At 44.2% G+C, this 18,564-nt stretch overlaps 1 protein-coding gene across 1 annotated transcript in view; it reads right to left on the minus strand.

The window, feature by feature from the left end:
• Positions 1-2,037: 2,037 nt before the first annotated feature.
• Positions 2,038-18,564, minus strand: part of LOC129815310 (amyloid protein-binding protein 2-like) — a 29,831-nt gene continuing 13,304 nt past the window's right edge. The window contains exons 10-13 of the mRNA XM_055869001.1: positions 8,909-8,994; positions 8,446-8,636; positions 8,006-8,171; positions 2,038-7,882 (exon numbers count right to left, since the gene is read on the minus strand). Coding sequence (XP_055724976.1) covers positions 7,626-7,882; positions 8,006-8,171; positions 8,446-8,636; positions 8,909-8,994 — 700 coding nt within the window. The 3' untranslated portion in view covers positions 2,038-7,625. The remainder of the gene's footprint in view (positions 7,883-8,005; positions 8,172-8,445; positions 8,637-8,908; positions 8,995-18,564) is intronic.

Below are 18,564 nucleotides of genomic sequence, written 5' to 3' on the forward strand. Positions count from 1 at the left end.
TACATGATTTCTTGTTAACTAGTAAATAGTAGCCTAGAGCAAAGTGTGTTTAAATAATTTCTAACTTGTTAACAATTTCTGCTAGTTAGTTTTTGCTATTATGTGGGTTTTAGCTTGCTTGAGCCTGCTAACTGAGGAGTGTTAATTCCCCTGTTTCCATACATGTTTAATTTTTTAAACATTTATCTTACAAAGGAGTTGTTTAATTTAACTACTTAACTATTTATCTGTACATGGAATTGTATGTTGTTTTTTTAACTCATTTTTTCAAATCTTTACAGGAAAATGCCACGGGCACTATCTGATGTGTGGAGACATTTCACTGCAGCTAATGTAGAAGGAAGCTGTGTACATTTTCAAATACTGTGCCAAATCATATGTGAAGAATGCAACAAAGAGGCAGAATCATCTGGCCAAGTGCATAAAGTTCCCTCAGCGCTCACAACAAGCAATCTCTGACAAATGTCCCTCTACCTCTATTTGAGGTGAAAATTATGAATCAGACACATTATCGATAGCAACAGCTTATGGTCCTTCTGGAATCAGAAGGACCATCTGGAATCAAAATCGCCACCGGACAATTTACATTGACGACCCCCCCCCCCCCCCCCCCCTTTTGTACACTGCTGCTACTCGCTGTTTATTATCTATGCATAGTCACTTCACCCCCACCTACATGTACAAATTACCTCAACTAACCTGTACCCCCGCTGACTTGGTACCGGTGCCCCCTGTATATAGCCTCATTATTGAGTTACTTTTTACTTTAGTCTACTTGGTAAATATTTGAACTCTTCTTGAACTGCACTGTTGGTTAAGGGCTTGGAAGTAAGCAGTTCACGGTAAAGTCTACATTTGTTGTATTCGGTGCATGTGACAAATAATGTTCGATTTGAAGTGAAGAGAATAAGAACACCACATTGAAGCTGCCCAGCAACACCCGTTGGGGTGGTGTTGTCATGATCATGTTTGACAGTCTCCTGGGGGGGGGGGGATGGGTCTCTCCAAGAAATGGCCATATCATAGTCTGCCGATATGGACAGCCCCATCAAGAGAATCCTCGTGGATGATGTATTTCGGGAAAGAGTGGTAAGCAGCCTGAAACTCCTGAAACCTATAGCAGTAGCCATTGCACAGATTGAGGGAGACAATGCCATCCTGTCTGATGTTCAGACTCTGCTTGCAGATGTAAGAAGAAATCCACACTGCCCTGCCCACTTCACTGTTGCTCCAAGCAGAGGAAACTGCAGCACTGAAATACATCAAAAAGCGTGAAGACTTCTGCCTGAAGCCCATACACGCCGCAGTGTACATGCATACACCCCAAGTATGCTGGCAAGAGCATCCTGTCTGGTGCAGAGATCAACAAGGCCTATCGTGTCTCGCCACCTTGGCCTGGAAGAGGGCAAGGTTCTTGGCAGTCTGGCGAAGTACACTTCTAAGCAAGGGCTTTTGGATGGAGATGCAATATGGCAGTCGTGCCAACATATCTCATCAGCCACCTGGTGGAAGGGACTTTGTGGATCTGAGGTGCCTTCCCCTGTTGCCTCAATCAATCATTCTCCAAATTCCACAAACAGCAGCCGCCTCAAAACGCAAAAGGTCCTTGTTTGGGAACACACACACCAAAGCACGCAACAGGCTGACCAATACATGGGTTGAAAAATTGGTGGCCATCCGGGCAAATTTTGGGGCTTTTTGAGCCTGACAATGAGCCATCCTCAACAAAACTACAAATCCCTTTAGCGCAGCGTCCCATATGGTTCTTTTTTCATTTCTCTAGTGAATTATCTCTAGAGAAATGACGCGTTAAAAAAAACGACTACTTGGAATTCAAGTAATTGAACTTACGTCTGTCAATTACTTGTTTAATAAACGAAACAAATTGTTTCATCGCTCTGCACTAATACATGTCTTTAACTTTTAGACATTTTAATATTCGTATTTTCTGAGCTTTGAAGAGAACAATATTTCCAATGTAAAATGTTAATGTACAAAAACATGGTAGCTACAGTGTTGACATGAAGCAAAAGAAGATTCTTGAAAGCCCTCATTTAATATTTTTTTGTTCTATTTCATTTTAAGAACTCATCCCATTACTGAATAATGGGCTGACCCACTGTTGCTAACTGTCATAATTTGATTTGGAGGTACTGCAGAAGGCATTCAAATAATGGAGAGAATACATAAAATGACAACTATTTCCATGTTTTCAGTACACACATTACAATAATTTCATTTTACCTTTCTGGGTAGACATGGACAGCATGAGGAACAACCACTAAGACCACTCTTAACTAGAGGACTGTATACACACCTTTGCAGCAGGCAGCAATTCACACAGTATGCAATGAATACATACATATCAAAAGATCACTTCAACACACACCACAGTTCCTTAAACTCTGATAATGCATGCATGGAATATCAGCAATCTAGTTCTGCAAATCCTGCCAGATACTTCTCTCAGGGTCATACCTAAACTCAATGTGTCTACACTTGTAACCCAGAGGCACAGTACTTATACTCCTCTTAACACATGTAGGAACAGTTTCACAGACCAAGATTAAATGAGTCCAGGAGTTGGCCAAATTATCTGTTAATAATCAAATAGCTTTAAATGTGAATTCAACATAGTTAACTATGGATTAAATACAGGTGATGCAAACCTCTTAAAATTAAGTTTAGCCATCTCATCATAACCTTAATCAAAACTTTAGTCCAAGAGTGGCCTTAATGTAGGTCTATGAAACTTGCCCATATTTATACTTGTAGAATTGGACAACCTTCCATATACAGGAGAGTTTCAGAGTGAGCAATGGTTAAAATGATGTTAGTGTGGAAATAAATGTGCTGTAAAAAAAGGCTGGCGCATTGCAATGCATGTGAGAATATAGACAGGACATGTATTAAAAACAAAATAAAAAAAGCTTAATGGGCTGTATTTGCTCCAGTTCCAGTGGAAAACTTGTCTTGAAGAGAAACTCTCAACAGTTGTTCCACCTATAACAAACCAAGATGAAACTCCTGATTTAAGAGCTGTCTGCTTCCAGAGACACTGTCAATGAATCTTACTGCAGTCTTGCTGACATTGACAGAAAGGATAGGGTGTGTACTGCAATCACAAAAAACATTCGATTTTCTAAGGATCCCTTCCAGTAACATTCACAAGAAACAATTAGAGCCTTGTAAACAAAACTAAGGACATACAGACAGCCATATAACAGCCAGGGTGGACCACAACCTCCGATTACAATATGGATCTCCTCTTTCAACATCTAATTTCTTAAATCAACACTTTCTATTGTAAGATTTACACAGGCAAAGCACTTGGGGGTGAAAGGGTTAGAAATCAAGATAACAACAATGTCCATTTACTTCACCTGTTCAGATTATGACTTTGTAGCTAATCTGTCTGTCCCTTGTTCTGCAGTGTTCATCTCTGTAACTCGGTTCATCTTAATGCATCGCCCATGGTTCAATACTTTTCATAACAAAGCTGTTGAGGAAAGCTGGCTGACAAATGGGGCTGGTGGTCTTCACTCAGAAAGACTGGGTGTCCTTGATTTGAGGACAACATGAATCAGTCTTAGCTCAAAGATACACTACATGGCCTGCTCGTCAAACAACTAATTCCAAAATCTTGGGCAATAATATGGAGTTGGTCCCCCCTTTGCTGCTATAACAGCCTCCACACTTCTAGGAAGGCTTTCTACTAGATGTTGAAACATTGTTGCAGGGACTTGCTTCCATTCATCCACAAGAGCATTAGTAAGGTCGGGCACTTATGTTGGGTGATTAGGCCTGGTTCGCAGTCGTCGTTCCAATTCATCCCAAAGGTGTTCGATGGGGTCTAGATCAGGACTCTGTGCAGGCCAGTCAGGTTCTTCCACACAGATCTCTACAAACCATTTCTGTATGGACCTCGCTTTATGCACAGGGACATTGTCATGCTGAAACAGGAAAGGGCCTTCCCAAAACTGTTGCCACAAAGTTGGAAGCACAGAATCATATAGAATGTCATTGTATGCTGTAGCATTAAGATTTCCCTTCACTACAACTAAGGAGCCTGAACCATGAAAAACAGCCCCAGACCATTATTCCTCCTCCACAAAACTTTACAGTTGGCACTATGCATTCGGGCAGGTAGGGTTATACTGGCATCCACCAAACCCAGATTGGTCCGTCGGACTGCCAGATTGTGAAGCATGATTCATCACTCAAGAGAACGCGTTTCCCTTGCTCCAGAGTCCAATGGCGGCGAGCTTTATACCACTCCAGCCGCCACATGGCATTGTGTATGGTGATCTTAGGCTTGTGTGCGCGGCTGCTCGGCCATGGAAACCCATTTAATGAAGCTCCCAACAAACACTTCTTGAGCAGACTTTGCTTCCAGAGGCAGTTTGGAACTTGGTAGTGAGTGTTGCAACCGATGACAGACGATTTTTACTCGCTTCAGCACTCTGTGGTCCTGTTCTGTAAGCTTGCGTGGCCTACCACTTCGCGGCTGAGCCGTTGTTACTCCTAGACGTTTCCACTTCACAACAACAGCACTTACAGTGGACATTGCAGCTCTAGTAGGGCAGAAATTAGACGAACTGACTTGTTGGAAACGTGGCATCCTATGACGGTGCCAAGCTGAAAGTCACTGAGCTCTTAGTACAGGGCATTCTATTGCCAATGTTTGTCTACAGAGATTGCATGGCAGTGTGCTCGATTTAATACACCCGTTCGCAACGGGTATGGCTGAAATAGCCGAATTCCCTAATTTGAAGGGGTATCCACATACTTTTGTATATATAGTGTATACTACCGTTCACAAGTATGGGGTCACTTAGAAAAGTCCTTGCTTTTGAAAGAAAAGCACAATTTTTGTCCATTAAAATACCATCAAATTGATCAGAAGTACAGTGTAGACATTGTTAATGTTGTAAACGACTTTTGTAGCTGTAAACGGCAGATTTTTTATGGAATATCTACATAGGCGTACAGAGTCCCATTATCAGCAACCATCACTCCTGTGTTAGAAAACCCTTTTGCAATTATGTTAGCACAGCTGAAAACTGTTGTGCTAATTAAAGAAGCAAAATAAAATGGCCTTCTTTTGACTAGTTGAGTATCTGGAGCATCAGCATTTGTGGGTTCGATTACAGACTCAAAATGGCCAGAAACAAAGACCGTTCTTCTGAAACTCGTCAGTCTATTCTTATTCTTAAAAATAAAGGCTATACCAAGGGAGACATTGCCAATAAACTGAAGATCTGGTACAATGCTGTGTACTACTCCCTTCACAGAACAGCGCAAACTGGTTCTAACCAGAATAGAAAGAAGAGTGGGAGGCCCCGGTGCACAACTGAGCAAGAGGACAATTACATTAGAGTGTCTAGTTTGAGAATCAGACACCTCACAAGTCCTCAACTGTCAGCTTCATTAAATAGTACCCGCAAAACACCAGTCTCAACGTCAACAGTGAAGAGGTGACTCCGGGATGCTGGCCTTCTAGGCAGAGTTGCAAAGAAAAAGCCATATCTCAGACTGGCCAATAAAAAGAAAATATTAAGATGGCCAAAAGAACACAGACACTGGACAGAGGAACCCTGCCTAGAAGGCCAGCATGCCGGAGTCACCTCTTCACTGTTGACGTTGAGACTGGTGTTTTGCGGGTACTACTAGAAGAAAGGTCTTTGTTTCTGGCCATTTTGAGCCTGTAATCGAACCCACAAATGCTGATGCTCCAGATACTCAACTAGTCTAAAGATGGCCAGTTTTATTGCTTCTTAAGTCAGAACAACAGTTTTTAGCTGTACTAACATAATTGCAAAAGGGTTTTCTGATGATCAGTTAACCTTTTAAAAGGATAAACTTGGATGAGCTAACACAACGTGCCATTGGAACACAGGAGTGATGGTTGCTGATATTCCATTAAAAATCATCAGTTTCCCGCTACAATAGTAATTTACAACATTAACAATGTCTACACTGTATTTCTGATCAATTTGATGTTATTTTAACGGACAAAAAAAATAGCTTTTCTTTCAAAAACAAGGACATTTCTAAGTGACCCCAAACTTTTGAACGGTAGTGTATGTCAGGTCAAACATATGATCTTCCTGTCTCTCTCCAGTGTGGGTATTTGGAAAGCAAGCATGCTAAGAACCAGAACAAGAGCAGCTTTGGCTGATCGTCCTTTAAGGCGAAGGCTCGGACTTCAGTTGAAACATAACAGCACATGTAACATTAACATCCCTTAGACAGACACACATTTGTTCAAAAACAAGGCAATAATTTCCATTGACCTAGTCCATACACAACGGGGTACTTACTACATTACTTTGGAATAGGTAATCGTTCACTAGACAAATGGTTTCTAACATGAAAACACAAGGCCTATTCTATTGTTAATGGTGTGTTTGAGGACCCCTAATCTCGTTCCGAGACACTTCAGTCCAAATGCCTGAAGAGTCTGGTAGTCCAACGGGTCAAACTTGACTTTCATTAGCCAGTGCAGAATGCCCGGGAGAAACTCCTGAAGCATAGGCTTAATCTACCAACCAATCATCTCCCACAACCTTCCCCCTAACCCTCCCCCGTACACTAGCATACCACAAGCACAGAGCCATGCCTCGCAGTTGTGTGATTCGCTAAAATTAAATGACATACTTTACTCAGTACGGTCACTCCCACTAAGGCCAACTTTGAATCGATGTACCAGGCTTATATGCACAATAGCCTGGGGACCTCCGTCTGAGAAGTCATCTGAATAGCAGGTTTAAGCTCACTTGTTTTTGGTTTAGCTCTATGAAATTCCTTATAAATACTTGTCAATTTAATTCCTCAAAAAAAGGTACCTATGTACACTTTCAAATAAACTACACGTCAGCACACCAACAACAAATCTACTGAGCACAATTGTGGTCAAATTTAACACACACACTGGTGCATTGCAAATTCATCAAATCACGGACAACCTTTAACCACAAGCATAAAGACTGTGCCAACGTCTTTAGATGGAGACAGAAACAGGTGTTACAAAAAGGAAACTGAATATTTGGTCCATGGATGAAAGCTCTTATGTAAACTCCCTCATGACATTAGAACAATAAAATAAGGATTCCACCCAGAAAAAGTAACTTGCTCTTTATAATTGGCCAAAGCAAAAAGGTGCTCCATCCATGCTTGCAGGGGATATCCCAATGGTCAACAAAGGGCAAGCGCTGACCAAAAATGAAGCCGAAAACAAACCGATTCCTATTCTAGAGCTAGAACACACTATGATGTTGTTGTTTTATTTCCCCCCTTCTCTCAATTCCTCTTACAGAAGACTGACGGTGATGAAAGCAATGTTAGGTGATGCAAAGTGGATGGCAAGAGGTTCCTTCCATCAAATGTTCAATACCGGGTTGATCACAGGAGAATGCCCCCGTTGGGAGCGAAAGTGAGGACAAAAACGCTAGATTATATGCATTCCACAGGCGATAGTGCATTTTCCCATAGCCAGGTGTCCCATTGCAAGGCCAACCATGTAGCTTGATGTGGAGAGGGTGTGTTCAACAAATGTAAGTGAGCCGTGAACACCTTTAGCGTTTCTATCAGTGTGTGGGCATGTGTGTGTCTGTGTGGTGAGCCTAAGCAGGTGGGCCAGCCCCATTGTTCTGTGACAGTAGGAAGGACTGCACCACCTCCCCGGTGGCCTGGGGGCTGGTGTTTACGTCCTCTAAGGCATCAGCCACAGCAAACTGCCGGTCCCTCAGCCGGTTCCAATTGGATAAAATATTGTGGTACTCAAAGACTTTCTCATAGTTCCCCACAGAGTTGTAAAGTTTAATTAGGCCCCTGTAGTCGTATTCCAGTCCACTGTAGCCCTCGCCAAACAGCTTCTTACCTGCAGCAGGGAAACACACACACACTAGTAATAATGTTGGATGGTAGAATGAGGAAGAATAGATTACAAAAAAAGAAGAGTACACAAGGGAAGAATAGACCCCAATCTAGCCTGAAGACTGACCAATAGCAATGGAGCGCAGGTAAAGCCTCTCTGCATCTTCATACTGGTTCATGTCGTAGTTGTAGAGAGAGGCCAGGTGGCCCACAGACAAAGCCACCTCATAGTCCTCCTGACCCAGAAGCTGCTCCTTGATCTGGATGGCCTTGATGTGCATCTCCTCTGCCTCCTGAAACAAACAGGGTAAGTGAGACCTCAGTCACCCACAGCCTTGGGGTCTGCATTTTCAACTACCATAAAACCCCAGAGCCCCTGTGACATTTAAGCCTCCTTAGAAAGAGGATTCACTTCCTGCTATCAAAGTGAAATCACAGGGTTGGTAAACAGTGTGGAGAATATTTGGATGGAAGTTTACCAGACAGAGCATAGGATGACAGTGTGTCAGATGTCAACCACTGCATGTTTTCTACAGACACTTGGATGAAAGGGAGGGATGATCTGACCTTGAATTTCCTCATGGACTGGTAGAGGCGGCCCAGGTTGCCATAGTGCTTCGCTGTCTGAACATTGAACTCCCCAAAGGCTTTCTTGGCCAGCTGGAGAGAGGAGAGGTGGAGGTCATGGGCATCCTGGAGCAGCCTCTCCTCTGTCTCCTTGTTGTGGCAGTCAATCGCAATCTCCTCCAGGATCAGAGCTGAGGGAATTGCACAACACAGTCAGAAAGAGGACAGAGTCAGATGGTCATCTGAACAAGTTAGTTAGGAAATGAAAGATATCTACTGATCCAATATATTTATTCTCCAAATTAGACCTCTCATCACCTCCATGATAAAACAAATCCTCTACATTAATTTACTCTACCGCAGTGGAACGTATTGGATACCCTTGAGATTCACAGACATCCTTGTGCCCATCACGGAGGCCGGGGAACAGGAGTACACAGATAGTTGTGAAAGCCGTTTTTACCTTTGACTCTTTTGGAGGAGGCCAGCAGCAGATGATCCTCAGGGAGAATGTGAGTGATGATGTCTATGGCCCGCTCTGCATGGAATCTGTACACAAAATACCCAGAGGGCACAGCAGGGGAACAGATTGAACTCAGCGACACAGTTACATCAGTAGCTAAAGCACAAACATGGCCTGCATGAACTTCAGAGGTTGAAATACAAGTAAGAGTACATAACATGAATAGAAACCAAGTACCTTGGTCTAAATGTAAGGTCATAAGAGATGTTGACATAGGGCTGAGCGACATGGCCTAAATATCAGCACAATATTGTTCACATTTCTTTTATAATTAAAGTTCTAAATATGCTTTATGAGTAGGGTATGATGGGGTGGGGCTCGGTGTGTGTGGAAGGAGAGAGACAACTCAAGAAGCAAACAGAATAAACTATAAAAATGGACATTACACGGGGCAGAGTGGCATTTACACACTTAACAAACCAAACATTAAAATACCGTTATACAAGGCAAAGTAAAAATCCAAACCAGTCCGTGCATCAATACCGGTGTATATAGTAAAATATGGTATATTGTCGAGCCCTGTGGATTTTGTATTTATTATGGATCCCCATTACTCTTCCTGGGGTCCAGCAAAATTAAGGCAGTTTATTCCATTTTAAAAACATTACAATACATTCACAGATTTCACAACATACTGTGCCCTCAGGCCCCTACTCCACCACTACCACATATCTACAGTACTAAATCCATGTGTATGTATAGTGCGTATGTTATCATGTGTGTGTGTCTCTGTGCCTATGTTTGTGTTGCTTCACAGTCCCCGCTGTTCCATAAGGTGTTTTTTATAATCTGTTTTTTAAATCTAATTTTACTGCTTCCATGAGTTACTTGATGTGGAATAGAGTTCCATGTAGTCATGGCTCTATGTAATACGGTGCGCCTTCCATAGTCTGTTCTGGACTTGGGGACTGTGAAGAGGCCTCGTGGCATGTCTTGTGGGGTATGCATGGGTGTCCGAGCTGTGCGCCAGTAGTTAAAACTGACAGCTCGGGGTATTCAACATGTCAAAACCTCTTAAATACAAGTAATGGTGAAGTCAATCTCCTCCACTTTGAGCCAGGAGAGATTGACAGGCATATTATTAATATTAGCTCTCTGTGTACATCCAAGGGCCAGCCGTGCTGCCCTGTTCTGAACCAATTGCAATTTCCCTAAGTCCTGTTTTGTGGCACCTGACAACACGACTGAACAATAGTCCAGGTGTGACAACTAGTGCCTGTAGGACCTGCCTTGTTGATAGTGCTGTTAAGAATGGAGAACAGAGCTTTATTAAGGACACCCTTCTCCCCATCTTAGCTACTGTGGTATCAATATGTTTGACCATGACAGTTTACAATCCAGGGTAACTCCAAACAGTTTAGTCACCACAAATTGCTTTATTTCCACATTATTTATTACAAGATTTAGTTGAGGTTTAAGGGTTTAGTGAATGATTTGTCCCAAATACAATGCTTTTAGTTTTAGAAATATTTAGGACTAACTTATTCCTTGCCACCCACTCAAACTAACTGCGACTCTTTGTTAAGTCTTTTAGTCATTGCAGTCGCTGTAGTAGCTGACATGTATAGCGTTGAGTCATCTGCATACATAGACACTCTGGCTTAACTCTTTATCCACAATATAGCAGGGGGTGGAAAGCCATAACACATACGTTTTGCCAGCAACAGACAATGATTGATAACGTCAAAAGCTGCACTGAAGTCTAACAAAACAGCCCCCACAATCTTTTTATCATCAATTTCTCTCAGCCAATCATCAGTCATTTGTGTAAGTGCTGTGCTTGTTGAATGTCCTTCTCTATATGCATGCTGAAAGTTCGTTATCAATTTGTTTACTGTAAAAGCATTGTCTGGTCAAACACTATTTTTTCCAAAAGCTTACTAAGGGTTGGTAAAGGGGACTTCACTAGTCTTAGGTAGCGGAATTACTTTTGCTTCCCTCCAAGCCTGGGGGCACACACATTCTAGTAGGCTTAAATTGAAAATATGTCAAATAGGAGTGGCAATATCATTCGCTATTATCCTCAGTAATTTTCCATCCAAGTTGTCCGACCCCGGTGGTTTGTCATTGTTGATAGACAACAATAATTTTCTTACCTATTCCACACTAACTTCACAGGATTCAAAATTACAATGCTTGCCTTTCATAATTTGGTCAGATCTACTTGGATATGTAGTGTCAGCATTTGTTGCTGGCATGTCATGCTTAAGTTTGCAAATCTTGCCAAATTAAAATAATTGAATAAAATTTTAATTAGTCACATTAATTAGTCACAATTTTAATTAGTCACAGTGAAATGAAATGCTTACTTACGACCCGATAACCAACAATGCAGCTTAAAAAAAATTAATACGAATAAGAAGTAACAATTAATGAAATTAATTATTTTAGTAGTAAAATAATAGCGAGGCTATTTACAGGGGTGTACCGATACAGAGTCAATGTGCAGGGGCACCGGTTAGGTTCCTGACCTATTTCTGTTAGTTTGTTTTATGTGTTAGTTGGTCAGGACGTGAGTTTGGGTGGGCATTCTATGTTTTCTGTTTCTATGTTGGTTTATGGGTTGCCTGGTATGGCTCTTAATTAGAGGCAGGTGTTTGGCGTTCCTCTAATTAAGAGTCATATTTAGGTAGGTTGTCTCACAGTGTTCGTTGTGGGTGGTTGTCTCCTGTGTCTGTGTTTTGTCGCACCATACGGGACTGTTCGGTTTGGTTTGTTCATTGTTAATTTATGTGTAGGCTATATTCCCTGTTCGTGCGTTATTCGTGTTATGTGAGTCCGTCGTCCAGGTCTGTCTACACCGTTTGTTATTTTGTTAGTTTTTCCAAGTGTTTTTCGTTTCGTGTTTTTTCCCGTCTTGTTTAATAAATTATGTCTTCAATCTCCGCTGCATTTTGGTTCCCTCACTACTCCTCCTTTTCGGTTGAAGAGGAGGAGGACCGCCGTTAGTCGAGGTAATATGTACTTGTAGGTAGAGTTATTAAAGCGACCATGCATAAATAATAACAAAGTAGCAGTGGTGTAAAAGAGAGGGGGCAACGCAAATGGTCTTGGTAGCCATTTGTTTAAATGTTCAGGAGTCTTATGGCTTGGGGGTAGAAGCTGTTTAGAAGCCTCTTGGACCTAGACTTGGCGCTCCGGTACCGCTTGACGTGTGGTAGCAGAGAGAACAGTCTATGACTAGGGTGGCTAGAGTTTTTGACAATTTTTAAGGCCTTCCTCTGACACCGCCTGATATAGAGGTCCTGGATGGCAGGAAGCTTTTCCCCAGTGGTGTACTGGGCTGTACGCACTACACACTGTAGTGCCTTGCGATCGGAGGCCGAGCAGTTGCCATACCAGGCAACCAGTCAGATGCAACCAGTCAGGATGCTCTCGATGGTGCAGCTGTAGAACCTTTTGAGGATCTGAGGACCCATGCCAAATCTTTTCAGTCTCCTGAGGGGGAAAATGTTTTGTTGTGCCCTCTTCCCGACTGTCTTGGTGTGCTTGGACCATGTTAGCGTGTTGGTGATGTGGACCCCAAGGAACTTGAAGCTCTCAACCTGCCCCGTCGATGAGAATGGGTGCGTGCTCGGTCCTCTTTTTCCTGTAGTCCACAATCATCTCCTTTGTCTTGATCACATTGAGAGGTTGTTTTCCTGGCACCACATGGCCAGGTCTCTGACCTCCTCCCTATAGGCTGTCTCGTCGTTGATCAGGCCTACCACTGTTGTGTCTTCAGCAAACTTAATGATGGTGTTGAAGTCGTGCCTCGCCGTGCAGTCATGAGTGAACAGGAAGTACAGGAGGGGACTGAGCACGTACCCGAGGGGTCCCTGTGTTGAGGATCAGCGTGGCGGATGTGTTGTTACCTACCATTCCCACCTGGGGGGCAGCCCGCCAGGAAGTCCAGGATCCAGTTGCAGAGGGAGGTATTCAGTCCCAGGGTCCTTAGCTTATTGATGAGCTTTGAGTGCACTATGGTGTTGAACGCTGAGCTGTAGTCAATGAATAGCATTCTCACATAGGTGTTCCTTTTGTCCAGGTGGGAAAGGGCAGTGCAATAGAGATTGCATCATCTGTGGATCTGTTAGGGCAGTATGCAAATTGGAGTGGGTCTAGGGCTTCTTGGATAATGGTGTTGATGTGAGCCATGACCAGCCTTTCAAAGCACTTCATGGCTACAGATGTGAGTGCTACGGGTCGGTAGTCATTTAGGCAGGTTACCTTAGTGTTTTTGTGCACAGGGACTATGGTGGTCAGCATAAAACATGTTGGTATTACAGACTCGGACAGGGAGAGGTTGAAAAAGTCAGTGAAGACACTTGCCAGTTGGTCAGCGCATGCTTGCAGTACACGTCCTGGTAATTCGTCTGGCCCTGCGGCCTTGTGAATGTTGACCTGTCTAAAGGTCTTACTCACATTGGCTGCAGAGAGCATGATCACAGTCTTCCAGAACAGCTGGTGCTCTCATGCAGGTTTCAGTGATATTTGCCTCGAAGCGAGCATATAAGTAGTTTAGCTCGCCTGGTAGGCTTGTGTCACTGGGCAGCTCTCGGCTGTGCTTCCCTTTGTAGTCTAATGGTTTGCAAGCTCTGCCACATCCGACGAGCGTCAGAGCCGGTGTAGTACGATTCGATCTTAGTCCTGTGTTGGCGCTTCGCCCGTTTGATGGTTCGTCAGTGGGATTTCTTATAAGCTTCCGGGTTAGAGTCCCGCTACTTGAAAGCGGTAGCTCTAGACTTCAGCTCAGTTGTAGATGTTGCCTGTAATCCATGGCTTCTGGTTGGGGTATGTACGTACGGTCACTGTGGGGACAACGTCATCAATGCACTTTTTGATGAAGCCAATGACTGATGTGGTGCACTCCTCAATGCCATTGGAGGAATTCCAGAACATATTCCAGGCTGTGCTAGCAAAACAGTCTTGTAGCTTAGCATCTGCTTCATCTGACCGAGTCACTGGTGCATCCTGCTTTCATTTTTGGTTGTAAGCAGGAATCAGGATAGAATTATGGTCAGATTTGCCAAATGGAGGGCAAGCATAGTATGCGTCTCTGTGTGTGGAGTAAAGGTGGTCTAGAGATTTTTTTCTTCTTGTTGCATATTTAACATACTGATAGAAATTTAGACCGATTTTAAGTTTCCCTGCCTTAAAGTTCCCGGCCTCGAGGAGCGCCGCCTCTGGTGAGCATTTTCCTGTTTGCTTATGGCGGAATACAGCTCAATGAGTGCAGTCTTAGTGCCAGCATCAGTCTGTGGTGGTATGTAGACAGCTACGAAAAATACAGATGGAAAAATCTCTGGGTAGATACGGTGGTTCGTCCTTTAAAAGTTGCAGCGTACTGCAGCACAGCTTGTGTGGTACCGCAGAATTCTATGGAAATTATAGCGCTGTACAACTTGACGGTCGGGAGTCCCCGAGTCGTGCGGGCCCGGGGTTCAATTACCCGACGGAGAGGAAGGAGTAGACTGTCCTTGTAAATAAGAACTTGTTCTTAACCGATTCCATGTGTGTTATTTCATTAGTTGTGTTGTATTCACTATTATTCTACAATGTAGAAAATGTAAAAAATAAAGAAAAATCCTGGAACGAGTAGGTGTCCAAAATCTTGACAGGTACTTGCTTAATTAATTTGATTAATGTTATGGTGTTTCTATTCCAAGACAAACAAAAAACCCTCTGGGTTTCCGTTAGGATGAAACGGAAAATATGGCGCTATACAACGTGACGATCGGGAGTAGGCTACAGTGCTGTGCTATTTAGCTAAAGAATCCCCGTGTTGTGCGGGCACGTGGGAGACCGGAGTTCAATTCCCCGACAGGGAGGAAGGAGTAGGCTGTCCTTGTAAATAAGAATTTGTTCTTAACTGATTCCATGTGTGTTATTTCATTAGTTGTGATGTATTCACTATTATTCTACAATGTAGAAAATATAAAAAATACAGAAAAACCCTGGAATGAGTAGGTGTGTCCAAACTTTTGACTGGTATTTGCTTAATTAATTTGATTAATATTATGGTGTTTCTATTCCAAGAAAAACTGAGGATTGAAGGATTCTAAATTAAAACCAAAAGCCGCCCCGTGGGTCTCCCGGTGGTGGCCGGCACGGGTATCGAACCTGCATCTGTAGCAATGCATTTTGCATTGTGCCACTCTGAAGGCCCCATCCACAAAGTATCAAAATACAGAGAGGTGTTGGTAAAGGTGTATTGTCCTGCTAATAGCCTGCTAATAACATAAATGGGCTATTAGAATATCGTACATGCTGTCCAGGTCAGGATAACCAAAACATTTCTTTATTAAAAGACTATCAGAAAGAATGTTGGTACTTATTTATTTTGATCTAAAGCCATGAATGAGTGAGTCAGTCAGCTTTATGTAGGTGCCCGCTATATGACTGTGCCATCAACTTGATAATATATAACGATATTTTGGAGGTTATTTCTTTTTCAAAAAAACAATAGTGAGCGATTGTAATCTGAATAAAGGCCAAAACATTTTTCAGTTTTTAGAGGGAAAGAAACACTGGGCCAATTGTGCGCAGCCCTATGGGACTCCCAATCACGGTCAGATGTGATGCATAATAATAATATTAATACTTAGGTTCTAAGTTTTTTTTATTTTAAATTTTTTCATAAAATTATACCGTTTTCTTAGCTAGCTAAGTTGTTTACCTGTTGCTAGGCAGTTGCTAGGGACATTCCTGGAAGAAGCTAGCTAGCTAACAAGGAGTGTCTAGTTGGCAGAAGAGAAGAAGGGACAAAGAAGGGACAAAGTGGGACAAAATAAGGACAGAAGAAAAGGGAAAGGGGGGAAAGGGGACATTAAGGTGAAGCAGTCCTCAAAAGACAATAATACAAGAAACAACACTTCTATTGCCTCTCCCTCTACGATACGCACTTCCGGGTTGGAGTGAGTAGTTGCATTCCGCTTTGCTCCACAGGTAGTATTACATTTCATTTCATTACAGTACAACAGTTTGATTTGTTTGATCTTAGCTGGCTACATAGCCGTCTTTGTATCCAAGATAATTGTGTAGTCTAGAGTAATTGTCGAGGTTACCTAGCCAGCTACACTTTCAAACAAAGTCAACAACGCAGCCACTGCTAGCTAGCCTATTTCACCAGCCAGCAGTACTATATCATTTTAGTCAATAAGATTTTTTGCAACGTAAGTTTAACTTTCTGAACATTCGAGACGTGTAGTCCACTTGTCATTCCAATCTCCTTTGCATTAGCGTAGCCTCTTCTGTAGCCTGTCAACTATGTGTCTGTCTATCCCTGTCCTCTCCTCTCTGCACAGACCATACACACGCTTCACACCGCGTGGCCGCTGCTACTCTAACCTGGTGGTCCCAGCGCGCACGACCCACGTGGAGTTCCAGGTCTCAGGCAGCCTCTGGAACTGCCGATCTGCGGCCAACAAGGCAGAGTTCATCTTAGCCTATGCTTCCCTCCAGTCCCTCGACTTCTTGGCACTGACGGAAACATGGATTACCACTGATAACACTGCTACTCCTACTGCTCTCTCCTCGTCTGCCCACGTGTTTTCGCACACCCCGAGAGCTTCTGGTCAGCGGGGTGGTGGCACTGGGATCCTCATCTCTCCCAAGTGGACATTCTCTCTTTCTCCCCTGACCCATCTGTCTATCGCCTCCTTTGAATTCCATGCTGTCACAGTTACCAGCCCTTTCAAGCTTAACATCCTTATCATTTATCGCCCTCCAGGTTCCCTTGGAGAGTTCATCAATGAGCTTGACGCCCTGATAAGTTCCTTTCCTGAGGATGGCTCACCTCTCACAGTTCTGGGTGACTTTAACCTCCCCACGTCTACCTTTGACTCATTCCTCTCTGCCTCCTTCTTTCCACTCCTCTCCTCTTTTGACCTCACCCTCTCACCTTCCCCCCTACTCACAAGGCAGGCAATACGCTTGACCTCATCTTTACTAGATGCTGTTCTTCCACTAATCTCATTGCAACTCCCCTCCAAGTCTCCGACCACTACCTTGTATCCTTTTCCCTCTCGCTCTCATCCAACACTTCCCACACTGCCCCTACTCGGATGGTATCGCGCCGTCCCAACCTTCGCTCTCCCTCCCCCGCTACTCTCTCCTCTTCCATCCTATCATCTCTTCCCTCTGCTCAAACCTTCTCCAACCTATCTCCTGATTCTGCCTCCTCAACCCTCCTCTCCTCCCTTTCTGCATCCTTTGACTCTCTATGTCCCCTATCCTCCAGGCCGGCTCGGTCCTCCCCTCCTGCTCCGTGGCTCGACGACTCATTGCGAGCTCACAGAACAGGGCTCCGGGCAGCCGAGCGGAAATGGAGGAAAACTCGCCTCCCTGCGGACCTGGCATCCTTTCACTCCCTCCTCTCTACATTCTCCTCTTCTGTCTCTGCTGCTAAAGCCAATTTCTACCACTCTAAATTCCAAGCATCTGCCTCTAACCCTAGGAAGCTCTTTGCCACCTTCTCCTCCCTCCTGAATCCTCCTCCCCCTCCTCCCCCCTCCTCCCTCTCTGCTGATGACTTCGTCAACCATTTGGAAAAGAAGGTCGACGACATCCGATCCTCGTTTGCTAAGTCAAACGACACCGCTGGTTCTGCTCACACTGCCCTACCCTGTGCTTTGACCTCTTTCTCCCCTCTCTCTCCAGATGAAATCTCGCGTCTTGTGACGGCCGGCCGCCCAACAACCTGCCCGCTTGACCCTATCCCCTCCTCTCTTCTCCAGACCATTTCCGGAGACCTTCTCCCTTACCTCACCTCGCTCATCAACTCATCCTTGACCGCTGGCTACGTCCCTTCCGTCTTCAAGAGAGCGAGAGTTGCACCCCTTCTGAAAAAACCTACACTCGATCCCTCCGATGTCAACAACTACAGACCAGTATCCCTTCTTTCTTTTCTCTCAAACTCTTGAACGTGCCGTCCTTGGCCAGCTCTCCTGCTATCTCTCTCAGAATGACCTTCTTGATCCAAATCAGTCAGGTTTCAAGACTAGTCATTCAACTGAGACTGCTCTTCTCTGTGTCACGGAGGCGCTCCGCACTGCTAAAGCTAACTCTCTCTCCTCTGCTCTCATCCTTCTAGACCTATCGGCTGCCTTTGATACTGTGAACCATCAGATCCTCCTCTCCACCCTCTCCGAGCTGGGCATCTCCGGCGCGGCCCACGCTTGGATTGCGTCCTACCTGACAGGTCGCTCCTACCAGGTGGCGTGGCGAGAATCTGTCTCCGCACCACGTGCTCTCACCACTGGTGTCCCCCAGGGCTCTGTTCTAGGCCCTCTCCTATTCTCGCTATACACCAAGTCACTTGGCTCTGTCATATCCTCACATGGTCTCTCCTATCATTGCTATGCAGACGACACACAATTAATCTTCTCCTTTCCCCCCTCTGATAACCAGGTGGTGAATCGCATCTCTGCATGTCTGGCAGACATATCAGTGTGGATGACGGATCACCACCTCAAGCTGAACCTCGGCAAGACGGAGCTGCTCTTCCTCCCGGGGAAGGACTGCCCGTTCCATGATCTCGCCATCACGGTTGACAACTCCATTGTGTCCTCCTCCCAGAGTGCTAAGAACCTTGGCGTGATCCTGGACAACACCCT

This window comes from Salvelinus fontinalis, chromosome 2 (genome assembly GCF_029448725.1).
Source record: "Salvelinus fontinalis isolate EN_2023a chromosome 2, ASM2944872v1, whole genome shotgun sequence".
In the NCBI taxonomy this organism is placed as follows: Eukaryota; Metazoa; Chordata; class Actinopteri; order Salmoniformes; family Salmonidae; genus Salvelinus; species Salvelinus fontinalis.